At 45.8% G+C, this 27257-nt stretch overlaps 1 protein-coding gene across 2 annotated transcripts in view; it reads left to right on the plus strand.

The window, feature by feature from the left end:
- The window catches only part of btaf1 (BTAF1 RNA polymerase II, B-TFIID transcription factor-associated), a 166835-nt gene that overhangs the window by 84002 nt on the left and 55576 nt on the right, over positions 1 to 27257 (plus strand). For both annotated transcript variants that reach the window (XM_038774122.1, XM_038774123.1), the window contains exons 11-24: positions 4426 to 4602; positions 4740 to 4880; positions 10136 to 10260; positions 11258 to 11378; positions 11506 to 11610; positions 14029 to 14178; positions 14543 to 14685; positions 16439 to 16613; positions 17295 to 17498; positions 22915 to 23341; positions 23802 to 23992; positions 24852 to 25005; positions 25098 to 25207; positions 25521 to 25722. In XM_038774122.1, the coding sequence (XP_038630050.1) occupies positions 4426 to 4602; positions 4740 to 4880; positions 10136 to 10260; positions 11258 to 11378; positions 11506 to 11610; positions 14029 to 14178; positions 14543 to 14685; positions 16439 to 16613; positions 17295 to 17498; positions 22915 to 23341; positions 23802 to 23992; positions 24852 to 25005; positions 25098 to 25207; positions 25521 to 25722 (2425 nt within the window). The remainder of the gene's footprint in view (positions 1 to 4425; positions 4603 to 4739; positions 4881 to 10135; positions 10261 to 11257; positions 11379 to 11505; positions 11611 to 14028; positions 14179 to 14542; positions 14686 to 16438; positions 16614 to 17294; positions 17499 to 22914; positions 23342 to 23801; positions 23993 to 24851; positions 25006 to 25097; positions 25208 to 25520; positions 25723 to 27257) is intronic.

The following is a 27257-nucleotide window of genomic DNA, read 5'->3' on the forward strand; positions in this document are numbered from 1 at the left end:
TCAGGATAGAGGGCAAATGCGCTTTGAGGACCAGCGAACCATGTTCACATGTTTTGGGCATGCCCTATGCTGAGGGGGTACTGGGAGGGATTTGCGGGGGTCATGTCCCAGGTGCTAAAAACAAGGGTGGTGATGAGCCCAGGGGTGGCAATTTTTGGGGTTTCGGAAGACCCGGGCGTCCAGGGGGAGAAAGAGGCCGATGTGTTGGCCTTTGCTTCCCTGATAGCCTGGCGACGAATATTATTGGCGTGGAGGGACGCAAAGCCCCCGAAGACTGAGTGGTGGCTTGTGGACATGTCGAGTTTCCTGGGGATGGAAAAAATTAAGTTCGCCTTGAGGGGATCTGTGCAGGGGTTCACCTGGAGGTGGCAACCATTTATTGACTTCTTTGCGGGAGAGTGAGCGTCAGGAGGGGGGGGGTAGAGTAGAGTAGGAGGGAAAATATGGCGGGTAGTACCGGTGGGAGGGGAGCGGGCTTGTGCAATATGTTACGATGGAAGTATTGAAAGTACGTGGATGTTTGCACATTTTTGCCTTTTTTGCTTTCTTTCTGATGATGTCTGTAACTGTTTATAAAGCCAAAAACTACCTCAATAAAATTGTTTATTAAAAAAAAACATATCCTAATGACCAATCCCACAGCCCAGTCACCAGTCAACCTTCCACACCAAAATTGGGCACTCTGCAATCATTTCCGCTTTGTGTGCAGCGAATTGGCTCCAGTGGGGCCTTGCAGGGAACCCGGACTGCAGCTGTGGTACACCCCAATCACTGACTCACCTCATTGAAGACTGCCATCTGACAAAATTCAGCAGAAGGCTGAGAACTCCATTTAACCATTGCCTGACTTCTTCATTACTGCACAAGCTTTTAAAAAAAAACAACCGCATACTGAGTAAAATTCTAAGCACTTGTGAAATATTGTAAATGCCAGACATGAAAACTTTACATCCTAAATTATGCACTGTGTAAAAAAGTTCCTTTCAAATTAATCTTGAGTACTGGGACGTTTTACATTTGGAAGCGCACAATCCTTTTCAGTTTTAAATCATTTTAACTTCAATTTAAATTTAACATCAAAAATGCTGGCCATGGATTATGACTTGTATATTCAGAGCAAGAAATGTAGCCCTACCACTAGTACTGGGAGAGATCATGGACAGTATCCGCTCCATGCAGACGGGGAAGGCGCCGGGACCGGACGGATTCCCGGCGGACTTCTACAAAATATTTGCGACAGCACTGCCCCGCACCTGCGGGAGATGTTCACAGACTCACTAGCTAGGGGCACACTGCCACCCACGTTAGCACAGGCCTCAATCTCGCTGATACCTAAGAAAGACAAAGACCCAACGGAATGTGGGTCATACAGACCCATATCTCTGCTGAACGCAGACGCCAAAATACTGGCCAAAATCCTAGCCAAAAGGCTAGAAGACTGTGTACCTGAGGTGGTCACAGAGGACCAGACGGGCTTCGTCAAAGGTAGACAGCTCACCTCGAACATCAGGCGCCTGCTGAACGTGATAATGACCCCCTCCGGGGAGAGAACACAAGAGGTGATCGTCTCCCTGGACGCAGAAACGGCCTTCGACAGAGTCGAATGGAAATACCTCATAGAGGTACTGGAGCGGTTCGGGCTTGGAATAGGGTTCACCGCTTGGGTAAAGCTCCTATACAACGCCCCCATGGTGAGTGATGGACCAACAATACCAACTCCCAATACTTCCAGCTGCACAGGGGCACCAGACAAGGATGCCCACTGTCCCCGCTGCTGTTCGCACTAGCAATTGAACCGCTAGCAATCGCGCTCAGGGCAGCAAAAAGCTGGAGGGGGATCCGAAGGGGAGGCAGAGAGCACAGAGTCTCACTCTATGCATATGATCTGCTCCTCTACATCTCGGACCCACAAAGCAGCATGGACGGAATCATCGCGCTCCTGAAAGAGTTTGGAGCCTTCTCGGGCTACGAACTCAACATGAGCAAAAGCGAGATCTTCCCAGTACACCAGCAAGAGGGGGGGGGGGGGGGGGTGCCATTCAAACAAGCCCGAAATAAATTCCGCTACTTGGGGATCCAAATAGCCCATGACTGGAAAGGGATCCACAAATGGAACCTCACCAGCCTGGTGGAGGAAGTAAAAAAGGACCTGCAAAGATGGAACACACTCCCACTCTCCCTCACGGGGAGAGTCCAGACGATCAAAATGAACGTATTGCCCAGGTTCCTCCCTGTTTAGATCCATTCCGATCTACATCCCCAAGGCCTTCTTCAAAGCGCTGGACAAACTTATCATGGCGTTCGTATGGGGGGGTAAAAATGCTAGGATCCCAAAGAAGGTCCTACAAAAAACAAAATCCAGGGGGGGGCTAGCCCTCCCGAATCTACAATTCTACCACTGGGCGGCAACAGCCGAGCGAGTAAGGGGATGGATCCAGGAGCCAGAAGCCGAGTGGGTGCGTGCGGAGGAGGCCTCCTGCATGGGGACCTCCCTCCGGGCCCTCGCCACGGCAGCACTCCCATCCCCACCCAAAAAACACACCAGCAGCCCAGTGGTGACAGCCACCCTCCAATCCTGGAACCAACTGCGGCAGCAATTTGGCCTGAACAAAACGTCGGACAAGGCTCCCACCTGCAACAACCATAGGTTCAAACCAGCACTGACTGACGCCACCTTCAAAAGGTGGAGGCAGGACGGGGGGACACTGACAGTCAGGGACCTATACACGGACGACAGGATCGCAACACTGGACGAACTGACAGAGAAATTTCGGCTAGCTGGGGGGAACGAGCTACGGTACCTACAGCTCAAAAACGTCCTACGAAAGGAGACAAGGACGTACCCACAACCGCCACGACAGACACTACTGGAAGACCTACTGGACGCAAGTATCCTAGAGAAAGGGAACTGTAGCGACATGTATGACCGACTGGTAGAAAGGGACGACACCGTACTGGACGCAACAAGAAGGAAATGGGAGGACGACCTGGGGATGAAGATAGGGTGGGGACTCTGGAGTGAAGCACTGCATAGGGTCAACTCCACGTCCACGTGCGCAAGGCTCAGCCTGACGCAACTAAAAGTGGTACATAAAGCCCACTTAACGAGAAACCGTATGAGTAGGTTCTTCCCGGAGGTGGAGGACAGATGTGAACGGTGCCAAAGAGGCCCGGCCAACCACGCCCACATGTTCTGGTCTTGCCCCAGACTTGTGGAGTACTGGACAGCCTTCTTCGAGGCTATGTCCAAAGTGGTGGGGGTGAGGGTGGAGCCATGCCCGATAGTGGCGGTCTTCGGGGTTTCAGACCAGCCAGATCTATTCCTGGGGAGGAGGGCGGACGCCCTTGCCTTTGCCTCCCTGATCGCCCGCCGTAGAATCCTGTTTGGCTGGCAGTCAGCAGCACCGCCCAGAGCTGCAGACTGGCTGGCCGACCTCTCGGAATCTCTCCAAATGGAGAAAATCAAATTCGCCATCCGAGGGTCGGACGACGGCTTCCACAGAACGTGGGAGCCATTCATGCAACTGTTCCAGGACCTGTTTGTGGCCAACGTACAAGAGGAAGAATAGTCGGGTGGCCAAGAATCAGGGGAAAATGGACGGGAAGGTAGCTGGGGGAGGGGGGGGGGGGGGCTACGGGTTCGTTACGGGGGTTTGATGGCTAGCTAAGGCCCAAAACCAAACTAAATAAATGCCAATAAACATGTGCCTCGGCCATATTGAGGAATGTAAAATATGTATGCCGGCTAAAGGGGGGAGGCCACAGTTATTATTACGAAGATGCTTACCTGTAAATATATATGTTAATTTTTGCGTGTTTTTTTTTCCTCTCTCTCTAATAATTTGTAATTTGTTCAATATAAAACATGAAAACTGAATAAAAAACATTTATAAAAAAAAGAAATGTAGCCCTGCAGCTACAATGGATTCCAGACTGTAAGACTACTGCTCAGATCAGTTGCACATTTGTGCTTTAGAGATTGAATTCCGACATTTAATAGTTAAGGGAGGGTGCAATTCCCTTTCTAGTCAAACACATCATCTAGCAGGAACAAAAACAGCAAATGCTGGACAATCTCAACAGATCTTGCAGCATCTGTGGAGAGAGAACTGAGCTAATTTTTCGATTCTGGATGACTTTGTCAAAGAGTCATCTAGATTCGCAACATTAGCTCTGTTTTCTCTCTCTCTCTACAGATGCTGTCAGACCTGCTGAGATTGTCCAGCATTTTCTGTTTATTTCAGATTCCAGCATCCACAGTAATTTACTTTTACGTCATCTAGCAGGTTGAGCAAATGTTCTTGGGTCCAGGTATCTCAGACTTTGCATTGATGAAGGATAATATAACTAGCTATATGGGCTTAAATGGATAAGGATGGCAAAAGAAAAATGTATAGAAATTTATCAATCTTTTTTGCCTTGAAGGTTGTGGCTCCCGTTCGGGAAACCTGTGCTCAAACACTTGGAGTTGTATTGAAGTACATGAATGAGAGGGGGGTACATGGAACGGTGGTTGTTTTATTAAAATTGCTGGCACAGGAGCAGTGGGAAGTGCGACATGGTGGACTTCTAGGAATAAAATATGCTTTGGCAGTTCGACAAGTAAGTTGCAACACTTTATCTGGCTTCTACAAAATTAATTTGGAAATAAATTTTAATAATTTAAACATTTTATCTATACTTTACAAATTTTAGTTCATGCAACATGATCAAAGTAAATAATTTGTATTTTGTTGTAGGACTTGATTGAGACATTGTTACCAAAAGTCCTTCCTACTATAATTGATGGCCTTCAGGATTTGGATGATGATGTCCGTGCGGTAGCAGCAGCTGCACTGGTACCAGTCGTGGAAAACCTTGTACAACTTCAAGCATCTGAGGTTAGTTCAGAATCTTCCATCAGTGGTGCATATTCTTAAGTTAGAAGCAAGCCTTGTCCGTGTGGAGTTTGCACATTCTCCCCGTGTTTGTATGGATGTCGCCCCTACAACCTAAAGATGTGCAGGGTAGGTGGATTGGCCACGCTAAATTGCCCCTTAATTGGAAAAAATAATTTAGGTGCTCAAAATTTATTAAAAAGAAATTAGAAGCAAACCTTAAAAAAGAAAACATGAAACTGAGTGACTTAGAAAACTGTTTTTAGATTATAAAGTCTTGGGCTACAGTTCCTCAGGAGCTACCAGTCTCTGAACACTATATCAATGTATTTATCTTCACATGCCAGCGTTTGATTATGAGGACGTAGAAAACTGACCCCTTGGGTGCTACAAATAAGATTTGATGCCGTTCTGAGTGCAAGTGATTAACTCTACATATATCAGAGATTGAATCTGAGACATCTCTGGTCTGTTGTCTCCGCACTGCACACTTTGGCTGCGTGGTGAATTAATGAGAGTGATTGAAATTACTATGAATACAGCAGGCCAATCTAACGCTGATTGATGTACGCATTCTTTTTAGTATATCAGGACATTGCTGCAGAAGTTCCTCAGGGCAGTGTCCTAGATCCAAGCATCTTCAGCTGCTTCATCAATGACCTTCTGTCCATCATAAGGTCAGAAGTGGGGATGTTCGCTGATGATTGTGCAATGATCATTCGTAACTCCTGTTCCAACACCCTGGGCTAGTGCATGGTCAATTCCTGTCCCACTTGACCCGGAGCTGCAACACAGGTGAAATTCGATTTTATATTGATACCCGTGGCTTTGGTTGAATTAAATTGACTACATTCACCACGTTTGTAAAATTTAAACACCAGTAACAATGCCTCCCCTGTCTAACTGCCTCCCACTCTCTATACACATGCAGCCAAACAATAGAGAGGGGGGGAAAGATGGCTCAGAAATAAATAAAAGGATAAGCATCTTTGATTCAGATGGACATCTTTCAGTTAGTTTCTTTCTCAAGATTAGGCCTTCAGTTGGGTTCTTTCTTTTCCATCAATTTGTCATGACCTTTACTGCAGACACTTGGAGACAGCAGGCAACCAACAGCAGGGAGAAACAACTCCTCTTCATTTGGGAGTCTAGAGTTCCCTGGCAGGTTCTCTCCAAGGGGAAAAAAATCACTCTGCACACTCGGCAGGAACCAATCATTTACTGTTGTCGGGCTTTATATTGTCCCAGGCCAACCCACCGATTGTCCCAGGCCAACCCACCGATTGTCCCAGGCCAACCCACCGATTGTCCCAGGCCAACCCACCGATTGTCCCAGGCCAACCCACCGATTGTCCCAGGCCAACCCACCGATTGTCCCAGGCCAACCCACCGATTGTCCCAGGCCAACCCACCGATTGTCCCAGGCCAACCCACCGATTGTCCCAGGCCAACCCACCAGTTGCCAGTTAGCCAGTCGAACTGACTTCATAGAGATCTGTGACCCAGGGGTGGCACAGTGGTTAACACAGCTGCCTACGGCGCTGAGGATCCGGGTTACTGATGTGTGGAGTTTGCACTTCTCCCCGTGCCTGCGTGGGTTTCACTCCCACAACCCAAAGATGTGCTGATTAGGTGGATTGACCACACTAAATTGCCCCTTTAATTGGGGAAGAAAACTAATTGGGTACTCTAAATTCATTTTTAAAAAAGAGATCTCTGACCTGTTCTGGTAGGCACAGTAGTTCAGTTTGGTTTCTGGTCAATCCCCAGGATGTTGATAGTGGCAGATTCAGTGATGGCAATGCCATTGAATGTCAAAGGGTGATGGTTGGATCCATCCTTGTTGGAGATGGTAATTGTCTGGCACTCTGGCAAGTAACATTCGTGCCACACATCATTATAGGGTGACCTGATTGAAGTATTCAAGATATCAACAGGGAAAGACAGGGTAGGTAAGAGATTCTAAAACTAGGGGGCATAGCCTAAAAATTAGGGCTGGACCGTTCAGGGAAGATGTTAGGAAGCACTTCTTCACTCCAAGAATAGTACAGTTTGGAGCCTTTGCTCACAAACAGCAGTTGAAGCTAAAACGGTTGTTAATTTTAAATCTCTAAGATAGATAGTTTTATGTTAAGCAAAAATATCAAGGGATATGGGCCAACGGCAGGTATATAGAGTTAGGCCACAGATCAGCCATGATTTCATTGAATAGCAGGACAGGCTCGAGGGGCTGAATGGCCTACTCTTGTTCGTATGTTCTTAAACCAAACCAGGATGCTGTCCAGGTCTTGCTGCATATGGACATGGACTGTTTCAGTACATAAGGAGTGTAAAGAGTCCTTTCTGTTTATTTCCTTGGTTCCCATTTCTTTCCTTTTGGTATTTTTGCTCCAGGGACCCATAATCAAATGTGCCTATAAGCAGAGGAGTGCTTGCCGGAGCAATGTGGGTTTTGTATTTTGGATGACAAACCTGACTCGCCAGTGCAGAGTGAATCTTAGGAACCGGTTTTCGAGATAGTCCAAAGATGTGCAGGTTAGGTGGATTGGCCATGATAAATTGCCATTAGTGCCCAAAAGGTTAGGTTGGATTACTGGGATCGGGTGGAAGCTTGGGCTTAAGTTGGGTGCTCTTTCCAAGGGCCGGTGCAGACTCGATGGGCCGAATGGCCGCCTCCTGCACTGTAAATTCTGTGGCATGTGACTTAACTCCTGACTCCCCAAAGCTTGTCATCCATCTACAAGGCACGAGTCTCGCACTTGTATGGATGAGTGCAGCTCCAACAACCCTATCCATCACTGTAAACATTTATTCCCTACACCACAGTACACAATGTTGCCACTCTGCATTGAGCTACAAGATGCACTGCAGTGACTCACCAAGGCTTCTTTGGCAGCACCTTCCAAACCCACTACCTCTAGCACTTTGAAGGACCGGGGCAGCAGATGCATGAGAACACCCCCCCCCCCCCCCCCACCCGTTAGTGGTTAATTTCTCCTCTTAGTGTTTTTATTGGGGGGGGGGGGGGTGCTGCATGGCCCTTCCCGTCCTCCCCCTTGTCCCCGTGTTTCCTTTTGGGCTTCCCTTTGGTTCCCTCTCTTTTCTCTTTTAACTCCCCTCCCCCTCTCTTCATAGTCACTACTGGCCTCAAACAGGTCTTGGAACAGGCTGATGAATAGCCCCCATGCTTTGTGGAAGCCCTCGGATGGTGTACTTGATCTTCTCCAGGTACAGAAATTCCACCAGGTCTGCCAGTCAGTCTACAGCTGTGAGACTGTAAAGGTTTGAGATGTAAAGGAGTAGGTCATCTGTGAGGAGTGAGACTCTACGCTTCCTGTCTCCCCTCTGGATGTCTCTTCACTGCTCTAAGGGCGATAGCCAGTGGCTCGATTGCCAGGGCAAATAGCAGCAGAGACGATGGGCATCCGTGCCTCTGTGTAGCCGGAAGTATTCATTTACAGGTGCCGTTTATCCATACATGTTTAGGAGTGAGATGCGTCTATATGACCCGCACCTCGTCAGGTCTTTGTCTTTTTTCGGGATCAGCAATATTGAGGCCTGTGCCAGTGTGGGTGGCAGGGTCTCTCTCTACAGCGAGTCATTGAACATCCCTCCCAAGTGCAGAGCCAGTGCTGCGACTAATTTCTTATTGAATCATAGAATTTACAGTGTAGAAGGAAGTCATTTGACCCATCAAGTCTGCACCGGCTCCTGGAATGAGTACCCTACTTAGTCCATGCCTTTGTCCTATTCCCATAACACAGCAACCCCACCTCACCTTTTGGACACTAAGGGGCAATTTAGCTTGGCCAATCCATCTAACCTGCACATCTTTGGACTGTGGGGTGAAACTATAGCACCCGGAGAAAACCCACACAGACACGTGGAGAAAGTGCAAACTTCATACAGTCATCCGAGGCCGGAATTGAACCCAGGCCCTGGAGTTGTGAGGCAGCAGTGCTAACTACTGTGCCACCAATGCTGCCCCAGACATCCACTGGAAATCCATCTGGACCTCGACGACTGGATGCGCTTGCATGGCTTCATCCAGTTCTAGTGGGGCTTCAAGTCCCTGCCTCTTTTCCTCTCCCTGGTATGTCCAGACCATTGACAAACTGCTTCACCTTCGAGTCCCTATTCAGATATAGGGGCTCTGTCCTATGTTTCCTTTCCCCCCCCCCAAAACCCCGGCAGGGTCAGCCATACTTGCCACGTGGACGTGCCCCTGTTCAAGCCGTCCCCATCTGCGACGTGTTGTGGGCAGTGTTCTCCCCGGAGCCTGTCTACCCTTGCTGTCCTTTCTTCTGTCTCCAACTTAATTCTGCCGGAAGTGGAAAGACAACAGAGTTCAGGGACATCACCACCCTACCTAACTGCTTACAATTTCCATCTCCAAGCTCAACACAAGCAAGATCAGTAGATTCCACCCATGATGGGAAATGGGGAGGGAAACCCCACAATCATCAGCCGTAAGCATTTTGCATTTGGAGGCAAATAATCATGACTATATGCCTGTGCTGGCTTGAGTAGGACTCAACCCCATAACCCTATAAATCTGAGGAATGCTACCACTGACCCAAGGTTCACTCCCTACATTGCATAAGCACTCTTAACACTTTCATGTTAAGACATAGATCATAGAATTTACAGTGCAGAAGGAGGCCATTCGGCCCAACGAGTCTGCACTGGCCCTTGGAAAAGAGCATCCTACTTAAGCGCACGCCTCTACCTTATCCCTGTAACCCCAGAAGCCAGTGGATCACACCCAACCTTTTTGGGCATGAGGGCAATTTAGCATAGCCAATCCACCTAACCTGCACATCTTTGGACTGTGGGTGGAAAGTGGAGCACCCGGAAGAAACCCAGGCACATAGCGGGGGAACGTGCAGACTTTGCACAGACAGTGACCCAAACCAGGAATCGAACCTGTGCCCCTAGAGCTGTGAAGCAACTGTGCTAACCACTGTGCTACCATCCTGCCCAATATACTCCAATCTTCCATAGAATCCCTACAGTGCAAGACCCCAGCTTCCAGAGTTGGAAAATTTTCATTTTCAGTGGAGAACATTTGGAGGCATTGATGTTTAATTTGGGCAATACACTGTTTGTCACCTCTGTCCCATCCAGATGTATTCTTAATTTGAGCAACAAGGGTTGCATGCATCCATTCTACTTACTTATAATTCAGTTCTGTTGAAATGTACTAGAAAACTTAACCAATGTTTTGCTGATTTTGTTTTTCAATCTCTTATTTCTAGGTGCCTTTTATTGTCAATACTTTATGGGATGCTCTTCTGGAGCTGGATGACCTTACAGCTTCTACTAACAGCATCATGACCCTGTTGTCATCACTGTTGACATATAGTCAAATCCGACAATACAGGTAACCATTTAAAAATCCCTTGAATGGTTTTAATGGTATAATCTTGAGGCATCTTCTGAACTTTTTTTTGTATAGATATGTTATCTCCCCTCCTGATTCTGCATGGGTCTCACCCAAAGATGTGCATGGTAGGTGGATTGGCCATGCTAATTTGCCCCTTAATTGGAAAAAAGAAAGAATTGGATGCTTTAAATTTATATATATTTTTTTTTAATGTGCTGTCTGAAATTTACTTGATTATTTTTTTAATTGAAATTTTTCTCCTCCCTTGTTTACCATCTAATTTCCCCATTTTTCTTTTGTGATATCCTGGCATTGATCATAGAATTTTTCAGATCTGAATGAGACCATTCCATTACTTTGCCGGTTGCAACTCTCAGTGCCATATACTGAGTTCCATTCTGCTACTATTTTGCTACATCATATCAATTTTTTCTTCTCCAAATATTTATTCACTTCCTGTTTAAGCACCAATATGGATTCTGCTTACAACTCTGTTTCTGTTAGGGAATTCCATATTCTAACAACCTTCAGAGGAAAGAAATCCGCAGTAAGGAGAGGGTGCAGAAGAGAATTGCAAAATCTAATGGCAGGGCTGAGAACCTTTATTTATGAGGAGAGAGTGAATATAAACAATGGAGCATTTAATATCGGCAGATAGCATTCAGATGTGTACTCAAAAAATGTTTTAAAAACATTTATTCTTCATCGTATTAACCTCTGGACCTTGTGTCAAATGTAAAAATAAGCCCGAATCCCACCAAAACATTGCACATTGGAACGCTGAATATTTGAGTTTTACAACTTTTGGGAATGTCTTATAAAGTCTTATAAGTAGCACCATAAGTACAAATTCTATCACAAGTTCACAATCTCTTAAATATGGTAAATATTGTCACAGTAAATGCAGTCCACGTTGCATGTAATGTTAAATATATTGCACAAAACATTAGAATTTTTTTCCCCGTATAAACTGCACTTTTCTTTTAATTACCAGCATCCAGCAATCACTTACAGTTTTGGTCCCTCGGGTTTGGCCATTTTTACGTCACACTATTTCTTCTGTTCGGAAAGCAGCTTTGGAAACTTTATTCACTCTTCTATCTACACGAGATCAAGTATGTATTTTTATATTGAGGTGTAGAATGTGCAACTGATTATCCTTTCTGCATTGATTTTTAAATAAAACATTTTGTGATGTAAAAATAGTTGAACATCTGTTCAATCATTTTTATTTGTTTTCAGAGCTGTGTAATGTGGTTGACCCCAATTCTACAAGATGTGTTGAGGCATATATATCAATCATGTATATTGGAAAGCAATCAAGAAATTTTAGAACTCATTCAAAAGGTACCTTTTTCTTCAATTCAGTGATTGTCAATGTAAGAATTGGCTAAATATTATGTAATTTTAAAAGATTTGCATGTTTGTAGTACTTTTGTTGCTGGATACTTCTGTTCAATTAATTTTTATATAATTTAAGTTTCTAAAATTCCAGTTAAGGGACAATTTAGCGTATTTAGCCAATCCACCAACTCTGCACATCCTTGGGTTGTTGGGGTGAGACCCACGCAGACGCGGGAAGAATGTGCAAACTTCATATGGACAGTGGGCCGGGGTCAAACCCAGGTCCTTGTTGCCATAAGGCAGCAAAGCTAACCATTGTGCCACCCTGATTTAAGTTGTTTTCAATTATGGAGTTTATTTTTAGTGTATGGAAAATTTGTTTGGGTAATTCATTTAGCAAGTTCCAAAGGACTTCTGGTGATGGCGGGTGGGAGGCAGCCGCACATTGGAGGGCTCCCGTTCAGGAATGGCATTTTCGTGATTTAACGCCTGATCCCAGGGGCAACTGAGGCGACAAAAGCAGGGGGAAGGCACAGTGAAGGGAAATGTCAAAAATAAGTTTAAAAAACGGCTGTGAATAAAGCGGCTGAAAGTCCGTCGGGGAGTGGAAAGGTCACCGCGGGGACGGCAAGAAAGGTGGAGGCTAGAGCACCGGGGAGGCCGCATTGCCCACGGCTGAAGAAATGACTACGGTGATGGCCGTGGAACTTGAAAGGCAGTTCACAAAACACATGGAGGTGATGAGGAAGGAGATGGGAGCGGTATTGAAAGTGCTGGTGGAGTAGGCGATTGCCCCGGTGAAGGCGGCGGTATTGAACGCAATGGCGGAGGTGCAGGAGCAAGGTGAGGCGCTGAAGGAAGTAGAAGAGACATTATTGCAGCACAATGATCAACTTGCCTCGATGGGGAAGGTGATAGAGATCAACAAGGGTCTGCGAGCCAAAATGGATGACTTGGAAAACAGATCCAGGCTACAGAATTTGAGGATTGAGGGTCTGCCCAAAGGAGTGGAAGGCCCGAGGCCAACTGAGTATTTTGCCACGATGTTGGCGAAGCTATTGGGGGAGGGGGATGATCCCTCCCGATATGAACTGGATCGGGCTCATTGGGCGTAGAGGCCTGTACCAAAGGAGAATGAGCCGCCAAGAGTAGTGACTGTGTTTTCGTAGGTACAGTGTGAAGGTGAAGATCCTGTGCTGGGCAAAGCAGAAGCGGGTGGTGCAGTGGGCTGGAGCTGGTAAACGCATATATCAGGACTTGCAGTGGAGCTGGTGAGGAGGCAGGCTGTCTTCAGCTGGGTGAAGAAGGCACTGTATATCAGTACGGTGCAGTGTGGCATGGTATATCCAGCTAAGTTGAGGGTGACCTACAAATCCAAGGACTTTTATTTTGCAACGGCAGAAGCAGCGGAGGGGTTTGCGAAGGCAGAAGGACTGTGGCTGAATTGAGAAATGGTCATGTACCGATGTAGCCTCATGTAACTGTATTTTTTCACTGCATGCTGGTCTATGTGCTAAATGAGCCAACGTTGTATATATTTGGACTTTCACTTGCAGTGATGGTTCTTTGGGGCTTGAATGTGTATGCGGAGTTTGTCTGCTAAAGGGGATTTCTTGGTTTTCCTGGGACCGGGCAAGGGAGAAAGAGACCCGGGCGGGGGTCTCCATGCTGGCCTGCTTAAGACGGCCAGTGAATGGGAGTGGGGTGGGGGAAGGGGCTGCGGCCATTGAAGCCTGGCAGAACAGGTTCCGATAAGTCTAGCCGGGGTGGAAAGTTGGAGGGAAGGAACAGAGGTTGGGGGAGGAGTTTTATAAGAGGAAGTGGAGGGGAGGAGTCGGGGAGGGGGGGTTTATAATTCATGGGTGTCATTTACGGTAGTCTTTCGGGGATTGGATGGCATTGAATGTTGGGGGGGGGGGGTGGACTCTATAGGGCAATGGTGACCATAGGCGACTCATGATTCCTTTTTCTTTTTTTTTTTCCTTTTCTTTTTCCTACCTTGGGAGGGTTTGTTTTATTTGATGCTTATATTGTCAGGTGGGCCATTTTGGGGTGGTGGGGGGATGGGATAGTTGGGATGAGGGGATTGACATTGTATTTGTTATCGTTTACTGCTTGTCGGTGGGGTGTAAATTCTGAAGAAAATGTGAAAATGGAGAATAAAAATATTTTACAAAAAAACAAGTTCCAAAGAAGCTTTTGGTCATGCATTGATTACTCGAGAGTAGTCTCATCAATTGTGACATTTGAATCTTGTGACTGGAATCAAGTCAAATATTGAACCTGTTACTGCTCATTTATATGTATTAACTGAGGCTCAGAATCATTTTGTAACATATCTCTATTTTTGACCGAGATGGTCTCCCAAGGCTCAACGGTATTTGATACACCAGCCTAATGCATTTTGTCTCTTGTATTTAGGTGTGGTTAGAATTGTTGAATAAAGCCCCTGTCCAGTACGTGGTTGCTGCTGCTTGCCCTTGGATGGGATCGTGGCTGTGTTTAATGATGCAACCATCTCACTTGCCAATTGATACAAATATGCTACTGGAAATTAAATCCAAATCAAAGGTAACTCTTATATTCTTTGAGCATTCAATCAGTCTTTTATTCTTTTAATGTGAAAATTCCTCTCCCAGCACCAAAAACAAAGTTAATTGAGCATTCTCTCCAGAAAATTATCTGGAGAGGGAATTATCAAAGATTTTGATTTTTGAACCTGTAACTTGATCACTCCTAAATTTAGTTTGGACAGTATGCAAAAAAATTTGCAGCATGTAAGAATTCCAATGCTTGTTCCTGAAGTGGAAAACACCTATAAATCCACTTTCAATTTTGTCCAGTTGTTCTGATGAGTGTATTTGAAATTTGCTAGAAACTTGGATGTAATGTATCCGGTCCAACTATTGTGTAAACATTTTTCTTTTCTATGTAGGAAAAATCTTGCTGTAAGCATCGACAAGGGCAAGCTCAAACCAAAGAGGTGAGACAGGAATATATTGCTGGTTCAGACACCATTAATGAGGACCAAGCCACCAGAGATTATGTTGTAACTCGGACACGACTAAAAACAGCCAAGTAAGATAACTGCGATTCCGACTTTAAAATCTATTTCATTGGAGTTGATGTCATATTTCAAACTTTCAGTCTATGTAATAAACACAGTGGCGATATTGTGATTCAAGGTTTAATTGTAAGAGAAAACTGGGTGTAAGCAGGCTCGTTTGATTTATCTAGAAAGCTGCCATTCCAACTCCATAATAACTGGAGCACTGCTGGTAGAACAACAGATTTTACCTTGGTAGAGATGGTAATTTAATTGCTACGCAGATTTGCTCTTTGGTCTGTTTCCTACTGTTGCTAATGGAAGACTTTTAGATTGATTGATTGAAATAAAATGATTAAAAACCTGCTGCAAAGATTTTTTTAATTTAAGGAGCAATTTAACGTGGCCAATCCACTTACCCTGCATATCTTTTGGATTGTGGGAGTGAGACCCATGCAGACATGTGGAGAATGTGCAAACTCCACACGGACAGTGACCCCAGGCGGGTTTGAACCCAGGTCCCTGGCACCGTGACGCAGATGTGCTAACCACTGCCCCACCGTGCCGCCCAACCTGCTGTAAAGTCTAACACCGTTTCACAATTTTATTATTTTACTTTTTTCAGAAGAATTTCAAGTTAATGAGATTGGAAAGGTTTTCTTTTAAATTTTTAACCTAGTTAGGAGCTAAGCTAGGGAAGCAAACAAAACTAGTAGAAAATGTCTTGCTATTTGACAAAGCATTCATTATATTTCATCATACATTTAACAAATTGCTTTCTCTAAGTTGTTATTGGCCAAGACGCTTTGTTCCTCATGGGCCACAACCCAAAGATGCACTGGGGAACACCCCCAGACATCTCAAGGCGAGGAGTGTAGGAGAATTGCCTGGGATGTTTAAACTATTGAACTATTTTAATCAAAGGCTTTGGATGGTTCCAACTCTCTTAGCAAAATAATTACCCAGGAAAAGATAGGATTAAAACCACTTAAACTCCTCGGTAACTTCCCTGCTGACCCTGTACTGCACAACCCAACTTCACTTCCCCCTGACTAATGACCACCCTACCACTCACAAACTTACTTTGCATACTTTTACACACTTACTTTCTCTTCTGTCAAAGTAACTGGCACCTTTACACTTACGGCTTCACTAGTCCTAACGCTGCTGCCTTGCACTGGAAAGACTCCAGAGCTGCTGCACTGCATTTCTCATCAAACGCAGGTCGGGGGATCGGGTGAGAAATGTGCAGCTGCAGACTAAGATGAGTAAAAAGGAGCGGGAGTGGTAATCTGACTGTGATGGCCACTGCACAGAGGTTCGAGGCCATGTCATGGTTGCTCGTTTTGGTAATAAAAGCTGAACTCCTCCCGAAGCAATGGCTCCCATGCATAAAGCGATAAACTAGAGTATATAGCTAGGAAGTATTGTGGTCCAGTGGTAGTGTCCTTGCCTCAGGACCTGAAGCTCCAGGTTCAAGTCCAACTCCAGGACTCTATGGCCATGGAAGGTGCATTCATAACATGACTAAGAGTTTTATTATCAGCCTGGAAACCCTTCCAATATGTCTGATAGCAGATGGATAGCAGGCCATACTGCAGAAGACCACAGCAAACAACCACAGTACTTTGCCAAGTACAATCATAGACCAATCCAATGGAAGTCCATGTTCCAACTTGCTCTTGAGGCATGGTACCTGAAGGAGAAGGTGGCACATATACTACAGCTGTTTGAACAGAACTTCACTATGGCATCTAACACATTTTCCATCTCCTTCTTCTAAAGGTTGCTAGGAGCCCTCTGTTGTTCGATATGTGAGCCAAGTGTTAACTTCATCAGCCAAGAAGTGAAACCAGCTGAGTCCCTAGCTCAACTATTACTTTTCCATTTAAATTCTAAATCTGCTTTGCAGAGAATTGCTGTTACGTTAGTTATTTCTGAATGGGCTACCCTGAGGAAGGTATGGAGATTTTTCTGATCTATTATTAGTTTTAAATCTTTACTTTTATTCTGTAAATTTGTTTTCTGAACAGTTTTAGTTTTTAACCATATTTCATAAATGTCTCCTGTTAGAAGGTACTGGAAAACATTAAATCAAAATATCTATATTACCTCCTCTCAGCAAGTTTCTAAAATCTGGTTGTCGCCTCAAAGTTTGTATGGGACTATGTGCTGTTAACATTAGTACTTGGAAGTATGAATTTGTCAACTTAGGTTCATTGTATTTTTGTCAAACAGGGCTTTCTGTCATCAAACTCCTTTTATTTTCTCTGTTGAACCGTGAAACTTTGTTTTTGTATCTTGATCAATGGCTCCTCACTCTGGCTTTGTTGTATTTTAATCAAACACTGCATCCATTTGTCTAACATGGGTTCTATTTCATGTCTGACTACTACTTTATAATCTGTTCAGAAAAACATTACACATAGCAAAGTAGTTAAAGTACAGCAGACACATTGGAACAAATGCTGCATTTTGAGTTTTTTAACTTGCAGGAAAGTCTGGATGCTTGTAATTTCTTGTGACATTTTGATATCATTTCTACAGGGTTTAATTTGCAACTTTTTTTTGCGTGTTAAGAGTTTGTGAGAAATATGAACATATTATGACTGACTAAATCTGAGTCTTGATTTAATTCTAGGACTGTAGTGTTGTATCCTGTGCTGTACAGCCACGATTGATGGCTATTTTATCAGAACATCTTTATTATGATGAGATAGCTATTCCATTTACACGAATGCAGAATGAGTGTAAGCAGCTGATTACATCACTGGTTGAAGCTAATTGTGATGTTGGGAGCAGTGTGAACAATAGTGTATTTACAATAGATCAAGCAAATGAACTGGTAAGTAAATCTATTTAAACGTGGATGGCAGACTTTTTCAACATTAACGGAAAAACATTGTTTAAAAACTTGGCTGAAAGCATTATTGTCAACAAAAATATAGTTACTTATCTGTACCATGATTATATTTGGATGGAAAGAACATTGAACATGGTAGGTTTTTTTTTAAATAATTTTTATTCAAATTTCCAACAACAAATTTGATCACAACAAAGAAAAACAGTAACCCCGCCCCAATACAAAAACAATAAATTAACAAGAAAAATAAATAAGCGTAAGACCATGAGAACAAACCTCCATAACAAACCCGTAGCCCCCCCCCCCCTTTCCCTCCCCCCAGTTGCTGCTGAAGTTGACCCCCCTCTACTGCTCCACCAGGAAATCAAGAAAAGGCTGCCACCGCCGGAAGAACCCTTGCACCGACCCCCTCAGGGCAAACTTGACCCTCTCCAGTTTAATGAACCCGGCCATGTCGTTAATCCAGCACTCCGGACTCGGGGGCTTCGCGTCCTTCCACTAAAAGAATCCTTCACCGGGCTACTCGGGACGCAAAGGCCAGAATACCGGCCTCTCTCGCCTCCTGCACTCCCGGCTCCGTTGCTACTCCAAAAATGGCGAGCCCCCAGCCCGGTTCCACTCTGGAACCGACCACCTTGGACAAGGTCCCCGCCACCCCCTTCCAGAAACCCTCCAACGCCGGACACGCCCAGAATATGTGGGTGTGATTCGCTGGGCTCCCCGAACACCTGCCACACCTGTCCTCTCCCCCAAAGAACCGGCTCAGCCTGGTCCCAGTCATATGCGCCAAATGCAGCACCTTTAGTTGAATTAGACTAAGCCGTGCGCAAGAAGAGGAGGAATTCACCCTACCCAGGGCAGCCGCCCACGTCCCCTCCTCAATCTCCTCCCCCAACACCTCCTCCCACTTTGCTTTAGCTCCTCCACCGAGGCCTCCTCCCCCTCCTGCATCACCTGATAAATTGCAGAGATCCTACCCTCGCCGACCCACGTCCCCGAGAGCACCCTATCCTGAACCCCCCTTGGCGGCAATAGCGGAAACTCCGCCACCTGCCGCCTAACAAACGCCCTAATCTGCATGTACCTAAAGGAATTCCCTGGGGGGAGACCCCACTTCCCCTCCAACTCCTCTAAGATCGCAAACTTCTCGTCTAGGAAGAGGTCCCCCATCCGCCTGATACCTGCCCTGTGCCAACTCCGAAAACCACAATACCCCTCCAGTTCCTCGATTCCCTCAGCGCCATGGCCAGGGGTTCGATCGTCAACGCGAACAGCAGGGGAGACAAGGGGCACCTCTGCCTCGTCCTCCGGTACAACCGAAAGTCCTCCGACCTCCTCCCATTCGTCACCACGCTCGCCACCGGAACATTATACAACAGCCTCACCCACCTAATTAATCCCTCACCAAACCAGAATCTGCTCAACACCTCCCACAGGTAGCTCCACTCCACATTGTCAATTAGGGTTAGGGATAGTGGCACATCAACGCCACTATCTCCGCCTCCCCGTCCACCGCCGACATCATTATGACGTTAAGAAGATGCCGCACATTGACATTCAGCTGCCTCCCCTTCACAAAACCCGTTTGGTCCTCGTGAACGACCTGCGGGACCACATCCTCCACCCTCCTGGCCAGTATCTTGGCCAGCAGCTTCGCGTCCACATTGAGGAGCGAGATCGGCCTGTAAGATCCACACTGGAGGGGGTCCTTACCCTGCTTCAAAATCAATGAAATTAATGCTCTGGACATCGTCGGGGGCAAGGCCCCCCCCTTGCCTCATTCAGGGTCCTCACTAACAGCGGGCCCAACAGGTCTGAGAACGTCTTGTAAAATTCCACCGGGAACCCGTCAGGCCCCGGTGCCTTCCCTGACTGCATACTCCCCATCGCCTTGATCAGCTCCTCCAACTCGATTGGATCCCCCAGACCCTCCGCCCGCTCCTCCCCTACTCTCGGGAACTCCAGCTTGTCCAAAAAGCGGTCCATCCCACCCTCCTCCACAGGGGCACTGACCGGTACAGCTCCTCATAGAAGGTCCTGAACACTCTGTTAATGCCCCTTGCACTCCGCACCAGACTCCCTCCTCCGTCTCTGACTCCCCCATCTCCCTCGCTGCCTCCCGCTTCCGGAGCTGGTGGGCCAGCATCCGACTTGCCTTCTCCCCGTATTCATATACTTCCCCTTGCGCCCTCCTCCACTGCGCCTCCGCTTTCCGGGTGGTCAATATGTCAGACTCCGCTTGGAGACTACGACGCTTCCTCAAAAGCCCTTCATCCAGGACCTCCGTGTACTCCTGTCCACCCTTACCATTTCTTCCACAAACCTCTCCCTCTCCTTTTGCTCCCCCCTCTCCCTGTGTGCCCTAATAGAAATCAGCTCCCCTCTAACCACCGCTTTCAACGCCTCCCAGACCACCCCCACCTGCACCTCCCCATTGTCATTAGTTTCCAAATACCCCTCTATACACCTCCGGACCCGCCCACATGCCTCCTCGTCCAACAGCAGCCCCACCTCTAACCTCCACAGCGGGCGTTGATCCTTCCCCAGCTCCAGGTCCACCCAATGCAGAGCGTGGTCTAATATGGCTATCGCCGAATACTCCGCCCCCACCACCCTCGGAATCAACGCCCTGCTGAAGACAAAATAATCGATCCGGGAGTAAGCCTTATGGACATGGGAGAAGAACGAGAACTCCCTACCCCCGGCCTCATAAACCTCCAAGGGTCCACCCCTACCATCTGGTCCATGAACCCCCTGAGCACTGTGGCCACCGCCGGCCTCTTACCAGTCCTGGACCTAGAACGATCCAGGGCTGGGTAAAGCACTGTATTAAAATCTCCTCCCAATATCAAGCCCCCGTCTCAAGGTCTGGAATCCGGCTCAGCATGCGCCGCATGAAGCCTGCATCGTCCCAATTTGGGGCGTACACATTAACCAGCACCACCCGCTCCCCTTGGAGTCTACCGCTCACCATTACGTATCTGCCACAGCTATCAGCCACCACACTCGACACCACAAACGACAAGCTCTTTCCCACCAAAATCGCCACACCCCGGTTCCTCGCATCTAACCCCGAATGGAACACTTGTCTAACCCACCCTCTTCTCAGCCTAACCTGATCCGCCACCCTAAGGTGCATTTCCTGGAGCATAGCCACATCCTCCCCTAGCCCCTTCAAGTGCGCAATCACCCAGGCCCGCTTGACCGGCCCATTCAGCCCCCTTACATTCCATGTGACCAGCTGAATCGGGGGACTATTCCCCCTCCCTCTGCGCCGGTCAGCCATAACTCTCCCTCGGCCCACCACATGCCCGCAGCACCCCCACGTCCCATTCCCCACGGTGGCAGATCCCCATCCCGACCCCCCCCCCCCCCCCCCCCCCATCACCATCTGTTCCCCTTCGGCCCTTTCAGCAGCAACCCGGTACCCCCCCCACCCCCCCAAGCTAGGGGCCCCCCTAGCTGCGTTGCCCTTCTCGTCGTACTTCCGTAAGTCAGCTGACCCCGGCTGCTCCCGCCACCCCATCGACCCCCCCCGGTGTAACCCGACCGCCACTCCCCCCGACCGGTACAGACCCCTCCCATTCCGCCTCCAGCGCGGGAAAAAGCCCGCGCTTCCAGCTTAAACCCCGCCCCCCAACCCAAAACGCGGGAAAGAAAAAGGTGCGCATCCCAACGGGCCGACAAAATAGCCCCCCAACTTTCCACCAAAGAGAAAGGAACAGAAATAAATAGTAGAAAAGCCCCAAAAAAGAGGGGACAAAAAGACCAGCAAAGAAGTACAAGGGAGAACAGAGCCTCCGGACAATTACATCAGTCTCCAACCCCCTCTCAATCCTCCGTTCGAGTCCAGCTTCTCTGCCTGGCCAAAGGCCCAGGCCTCTTGCGGGGAGTCAAAATAGAGCTGGCGGTCTTTATAAGTGACCCAGAGGCGCGCCAGCTGTAGCAGGCCGAACCTCGCCCCTCTATTGTGCAGCACTGGCTTTGACCGATTAAAACCAGCCCTTTTCTTCGCCACCGCGCTCCAGTCCTGATAAATTCGGATCTCTGCGTTCTCCCACCTGCTGCTCCTCTCCTTTTTAGCCCATCTCAGCACACATTCTCTGTCGATGAAGCGGTGAAAACGGACCAGCAGCGCCCTTGGCAGCTCGTTCGGCCTGGGCTTTCTCAGCAACACTCGATGGGCACCCTCCAGTTCCAAGGGCCCTTGGAAGGACCCCGCTCCCATTAGCGAGTTCAGCATCAAGGCCCCCAGGTCCGATCCCTCCAGCCCCTCCGGGAGGCCCAGGATCCGCAGGTTCTTCCGCCGCAAGCGGTTCTCCATTTCCTCCATCCTCGCTTGCCATTTCTTGTGGAGCGCCTTGTGCGACTCCACCTTCACTGCCAGGCCTAGGATTTCATCCTCGTTCTCCGAGGCCTTTTGCCGTAACTCGCGGATCTCTGCACCCTGTGCCGTCTGAGTCGCCATGAGCTTATCCAGTGAGGCCTAAAGCGGTTCCAGCAGCTCGGCTTTCAGCTCTCTGAAGCTGCTCCTGCGCCCACTGCTGCCACGCTGCCGGTTCCCCACCCGCCGCCATCTTGTTCTTCCTGCCTCGCACCTTTCTTTGCTCCAAAGCCGATTTTTTGACTGCCCCGCTCCTGGTCCAGTCCATCCACCGGCAGATAAGCGTAGCAGATGTGTTCCCACACCGGGAAAAGTCCGCTACGGGCCCTTAAACGAGCCCAAAAGACCGAAAATAGTGGGAGCCACCGAACGTTTGGCTTAGCTCCGCATCACCGCAACTGAAAGTCTTGAACATGTAGTTAATCCTCAGTTCCTTGCGCCACTTAGCAATTTTTGTTTTTACACATCTAAGGCAAATGGGTAATATTTTAAATTTCCTAAACTAATCTTAAAAACAAATAATTATGGCCTGGAGATCACATTAAGATGATTAAATATTTATATGATATTGTTTCCATATAACTTGCCTCTAAAATCAGACTTTATATTTTAAAAATTAAATAAAACGTGTAGCCTTTCTTTAATGCATTCAGTATAGTTAGGTGATTTATATTTTTCAAGTGTTGTAATAGTTTGCTTTCAAGTGGTCATCCTACAGCCTTCATACTTTTTTCAAGTTAAGTACTTATTGCTTGGCTAATAAGATAAGGTAAGCATCAAGAAAATTACGCTAAAGCAGAGTGGTGAAGAAGTTACTTTTGATGATTGAAAATGTTGGATAGTATTTGCTGAATAATGTTTTGTCAGACCTTCTAATGGAGTTGGGAATCTGCAAAGTAAATTATTAAAATCCTAGGCTGGTAAAGTAGAGTTTTAAAAACTTAATTCAGAACAACTAGTATATTTTAAAAAGTAAATTTCGAATGTTTAAAATGTAATTATTTTAATTCTAAGGTCACAACGATATTCAAGGAAGTGACATCAGCCTGTGGTTTAAACCCAAACGTGTGTCAGCAATTGGAGAGTAAGCGCCAGCAGGTCCAAATGACTATCGCAGAGACAAATCAAGAATGGCAGACTCTTCATCTAAGAGTTCACATGTTTGCTGCTTGTGCAATTGTTGATTTGCAGCGACTGCCAGAAAAACTGAATCCTGTGATAAAGCCTTTGATGGAAGGAGTGAAGAAGGAAGAAAATATGCTTGTGCAGAATTATGCAGCTTTTTGCATTGCTAAGCTGCTCCAGCAATGTACATCCAGATGTCCCTGTCCCAACCCCAAAATTGTGAAAAATCTTTGTAATTCAGTATGTGTGGACTCCACAGTTACTCCTTCTGCAACCTCCCCTGTACCCATATCTAACAGTGTGGACAACTCAAAAGGTAATTGGAATAGTCGGTTCACTGTTAACGGAGAATTTCATTAAGCAGTGAATCTGTTAAACCTTTGTTTTTTTTAAAGTAAATAATACCATTTAACTTAATTTCACAATGCTGCTTGTGAATGAGGGGGGGAAATTATTTGCATTGCTGTGTTAGTTACATATACTTGGTTTTTAGTCAATCCTGGTGTTAAAACAGGGACACTATGACATTTTATTCTTTAGCATAAAAGCACATTTTAAAATCCATTTGTGCTAAATGTATCTACTTTTTAAATTGCCTCACACAAATCAGGTTTTGTTTTATAATACAATTTTTTCTTAATGCATTCGCAAAAACTATTGCAAATGTTTTTATACCCTAAACAAATTAATATATTTATGCTGATGATAATTTAGGTTTGGTCTATCTATATCAGTACAAGGAATATTAACTAATCCATTATACGGTTTCCTCTAAGGACCAAATTCTGAAAAAGATGGAATGCCTCACACTGTAAATAAGACTAGGGGAATCATCACACTTTATAGGCATCAGCAAGCTGCTTTTGCTCTAACCAGTAGGCGGGGACCAACGCCTAAAGCACTCAAGGGCTCATCTGCAGACATTCCTCAGGGGAGTGCAGGAATTAGTTTGTGTGAGCATGATGAGGTAAGTACCTAATTACAGATGAAATGTAATACAGTTTAAATCAGTCAAGTGTGTATTTGTTGCCTGATAAGATGATCATTTGCCCTGCTCACTTCCATTTTTTCTGGCACTTGGATTGTATAAATTGATAGTCAAAAAATTTAATCTGTATCTATTATTTTTGCCTTGAATCTCTGTATACTATACCACTGATAACAGCTTCCATTGATGGTTGTGATCTAGATTTTCCTCCCATTGACATTGAGTGGGTGTAAAAGCTATCTCCTTAATTAATTTATCCAGTAAGTCACTAAGCTTTACAGATCAGAAAAGTCCTTGGCTGTCGAGTTTCCTGGGGATGGAAAAAATTAAGTTCGCCTTGAGGGGATCTGTGCAGGGGTTCACCCGGAGGTGGCAACCATTTCTTTATGGGAGAGTGAGCGTCAGCAGGGAGGGGGGGGTAGAGTAGAGTAGGAGGGAAAATATGGCGGGTAGTACCGGTGGGAGGGGAGCGGGCTTGTGCAATATGTTACGATGGAAGTATTGAAAGTACGTGGATGTTTGCACATTTTTGCCTTTTTTGCTTTCTTTCTGATGATGTCTGTAACTGTTTATAAAGCCAAAAACTACCTCAATAAAATTGTTTATTAAAAAAAAAGAAAAATCCTTGGCTCAATCTACAATTATGCACTAAATTAATTTCAATTGAAATAGCAGTTGGCCAAGTATAGAGAGAAAAAAATAACCATGCTTCTCTTGTGCTTTCATTTAAAATGTTAGTTTAATTTTATAGAATGAATAATTTTGAATAAAAATAAAATTAGTATGTGGCGATTTTGGTGTATCAATATTGAGGGAACAACTTTTAATTGTTTTGCAGACCCAGAAACCAAACTTAATTCAGAGAAGAGGAGCTGAATATGCACTTACTACTATAGGAAGACACTTTGGCGCTGAAATGGCTACAGCGCTGCCTTATCTATGGGATTCCATGATGGGGCTGCTGAGGAGCCATGTAGATGTGCAGAATTTCAGTATGTATATTTTACATTCTATATATCCTGTATATTTTACATTCTAATACAAATCTGTTTTATGAGATATTGACATGTTTATATTTTTACAGATGGAAATATGGTACTTGAAAAAGGAGATGTTGCTGCTCAGGAATTAGTAAACTCCTTGCAGGTGCTGGAAATTACAGCAGCAGCAATGGGCTCTGATATCCATGCTCAGGTTTGTTAAAGGTTATTTGTGCTGAAAAATGATGCAAAGTATTGTATCATACTGCCCTATGTAACTCTTTAAATTTCTGGCAAAGATTGATTAAAGTTTTATTTACAAATATACAGAGCATATTTGCTTGAAAAAGGAGCAGATGAGTTGGTTGTAGAACTGCTCAATAGTTAAGTATTCCTATGTTTTTGCATTTTGAAATTGATTTCCTATTGCCTATATATGATTTTGATGCCACAATACCTTTTACTTTGAAAGTAAATGCTTTTAAATTCTAGTGGACTAGGTTAAGCATTTTTTTTTTCCTTTTCAGCTATTGCAACATCTTCCGCATCTTTGCACCTGTTTACGACACCCATATACTTCAGTGAGGCACATGGCTGCTAGATGTGTGGGTGTCATGAGCAAAATAGCTACAATGGAAACAATGAGCATTTTTCTGGAGAAAGTTCTCCCTTGGCTAGGAGCAATTGATGATAACACAAAACAAGAAGGAGCAATTGAAGCATTGGCCTGTATCCTTAAAAGTTTAAATAAGAATCCTGTGTTGAAGTAATATGTACAGTTTGCTCTTAATTATTCAGCTGTGTTTGCTGCCAACACCATCCATGTGCAGTTGTATGTACAGCTTCCATCTTTATAGGGTACTATATGCTGCAGGGCACATACACAGTGATCACTGGGCCTGAAATTGCAAATATTGCAGCGCTGGCTATAGAATCTCTCTGGGGCCCCCCAGGTTCCTTTATCCCTTTTGTTTTTCTTGACATTTTTTTCTTGGGATGGCACATTTCTTACAATAAGCTATCTTGTCAAAGCAGCATATCTCAGTGGCGTGGAAGGGATGGGATGTAATTAAACCTGTACTCCATCATTTGTCTGCCCTGTTGGTGCTTCAGTATGCTGTGCTGGAAGAAGCAAACTGCCGACAGAATTGTGCCTGTCACTGGGTGGATCAGAAGCCTCCCTTCCCTCCCTATCCTGATCCCTGGAAACTGCCCATCCATGGAAATCAGAAGCCACCCCTTCCTTCCATCCCAATTCTCAGAATCAGAAAAGGGGAGGCTACGCCCCAACTGTTCACCTCTCTGGGACTCAGAAACCTGGTGAACAGCTTCCAATTGATTAATTGCATCCCATGCAAATGAGGGTGGCACAGGAGTTGGCGCTACTGCCTCAGCGCCAGGGACCCGAGTTCAATTCCGGTCTTGGATGACTGTCCTTGTGGAGTTTGAACATTCCCCCTGTGACTGGGTGGGTTTCCTTGCAGGTTAGGTGGGGTTGTGGGGATAGGGCAGGAGGAGTGGGCCTAGGTTGGGTGTTCTTTCAGAAGGTCGGTGCAGACTTGATGGGCTGAATGGCCTCCTTCAGCACTGCAGAGATTCTATTGGCAGAGGATTCAAAGGTGGATCCTCAAACATTTTAAAGGAAGAAAAAGAGAGAGTTGTCGATGGTTAGGGAGGAAATTCTGGAGCTTTAGAACGTAAGCATCTGAAGACACCAAAGGTGGTCTAGTTATCATGATTAGATGAGTGCAAATTATCTCTTCTGTTGCCAGGTTGCAGAGATGGGGACCAGTGAGGCCATGGAGAGATTTGAAAACTAGGTGAGACGTTTTAAATAAAGGTGTTGCATGATGGGGAGGCTGTGTAGGTCACTGAACACAGGAATGACAGGTGAATGGGACTTGGTGCAAGTTAAGACATGGGCAGAAGCGTTTTGTATGACCTCGGGTATATGGAGCGTATAATGTGGGAAAATAGTCAGGTGTATGTTTAAATAGTCAAAGTCTAGAGGTAACAAAAAATGGATCAGCTGAAACAGGGATTAAGTTGGACAATGTTCTGCAAGTGGAAATGAGTGATCTTAATGATGGTGCAGATAAATAGCTTTAAGATCATCTTTGGATCAAGTTTGATAGAAGATTGCAAACAATTTAATTTATTCTCACAGTTACCAGCAAGAGGAATGGAATCAGTAGTTCCAAAATTAAGTTTTGAGTAGGACATTGGCTTATTTAGTTGAGGAAATTTCTTCTTGTATGGTACAG

Source organism: Scyliorhinus canicula, chromosome 16 (assembly GCF_902713615.1).
Source record: "Scyliorhinus canicula chromosome 16, sScyCan1.1, whole genome shotgun sequence".
Classification (NCBI taxonomy): Eukaryota; Metazoa; Chordata; class Chondrichthyes; order Carcharhiniformes; family Scyliorhinidae; genus Scyliorhinus; species Scyliorhinus canicula.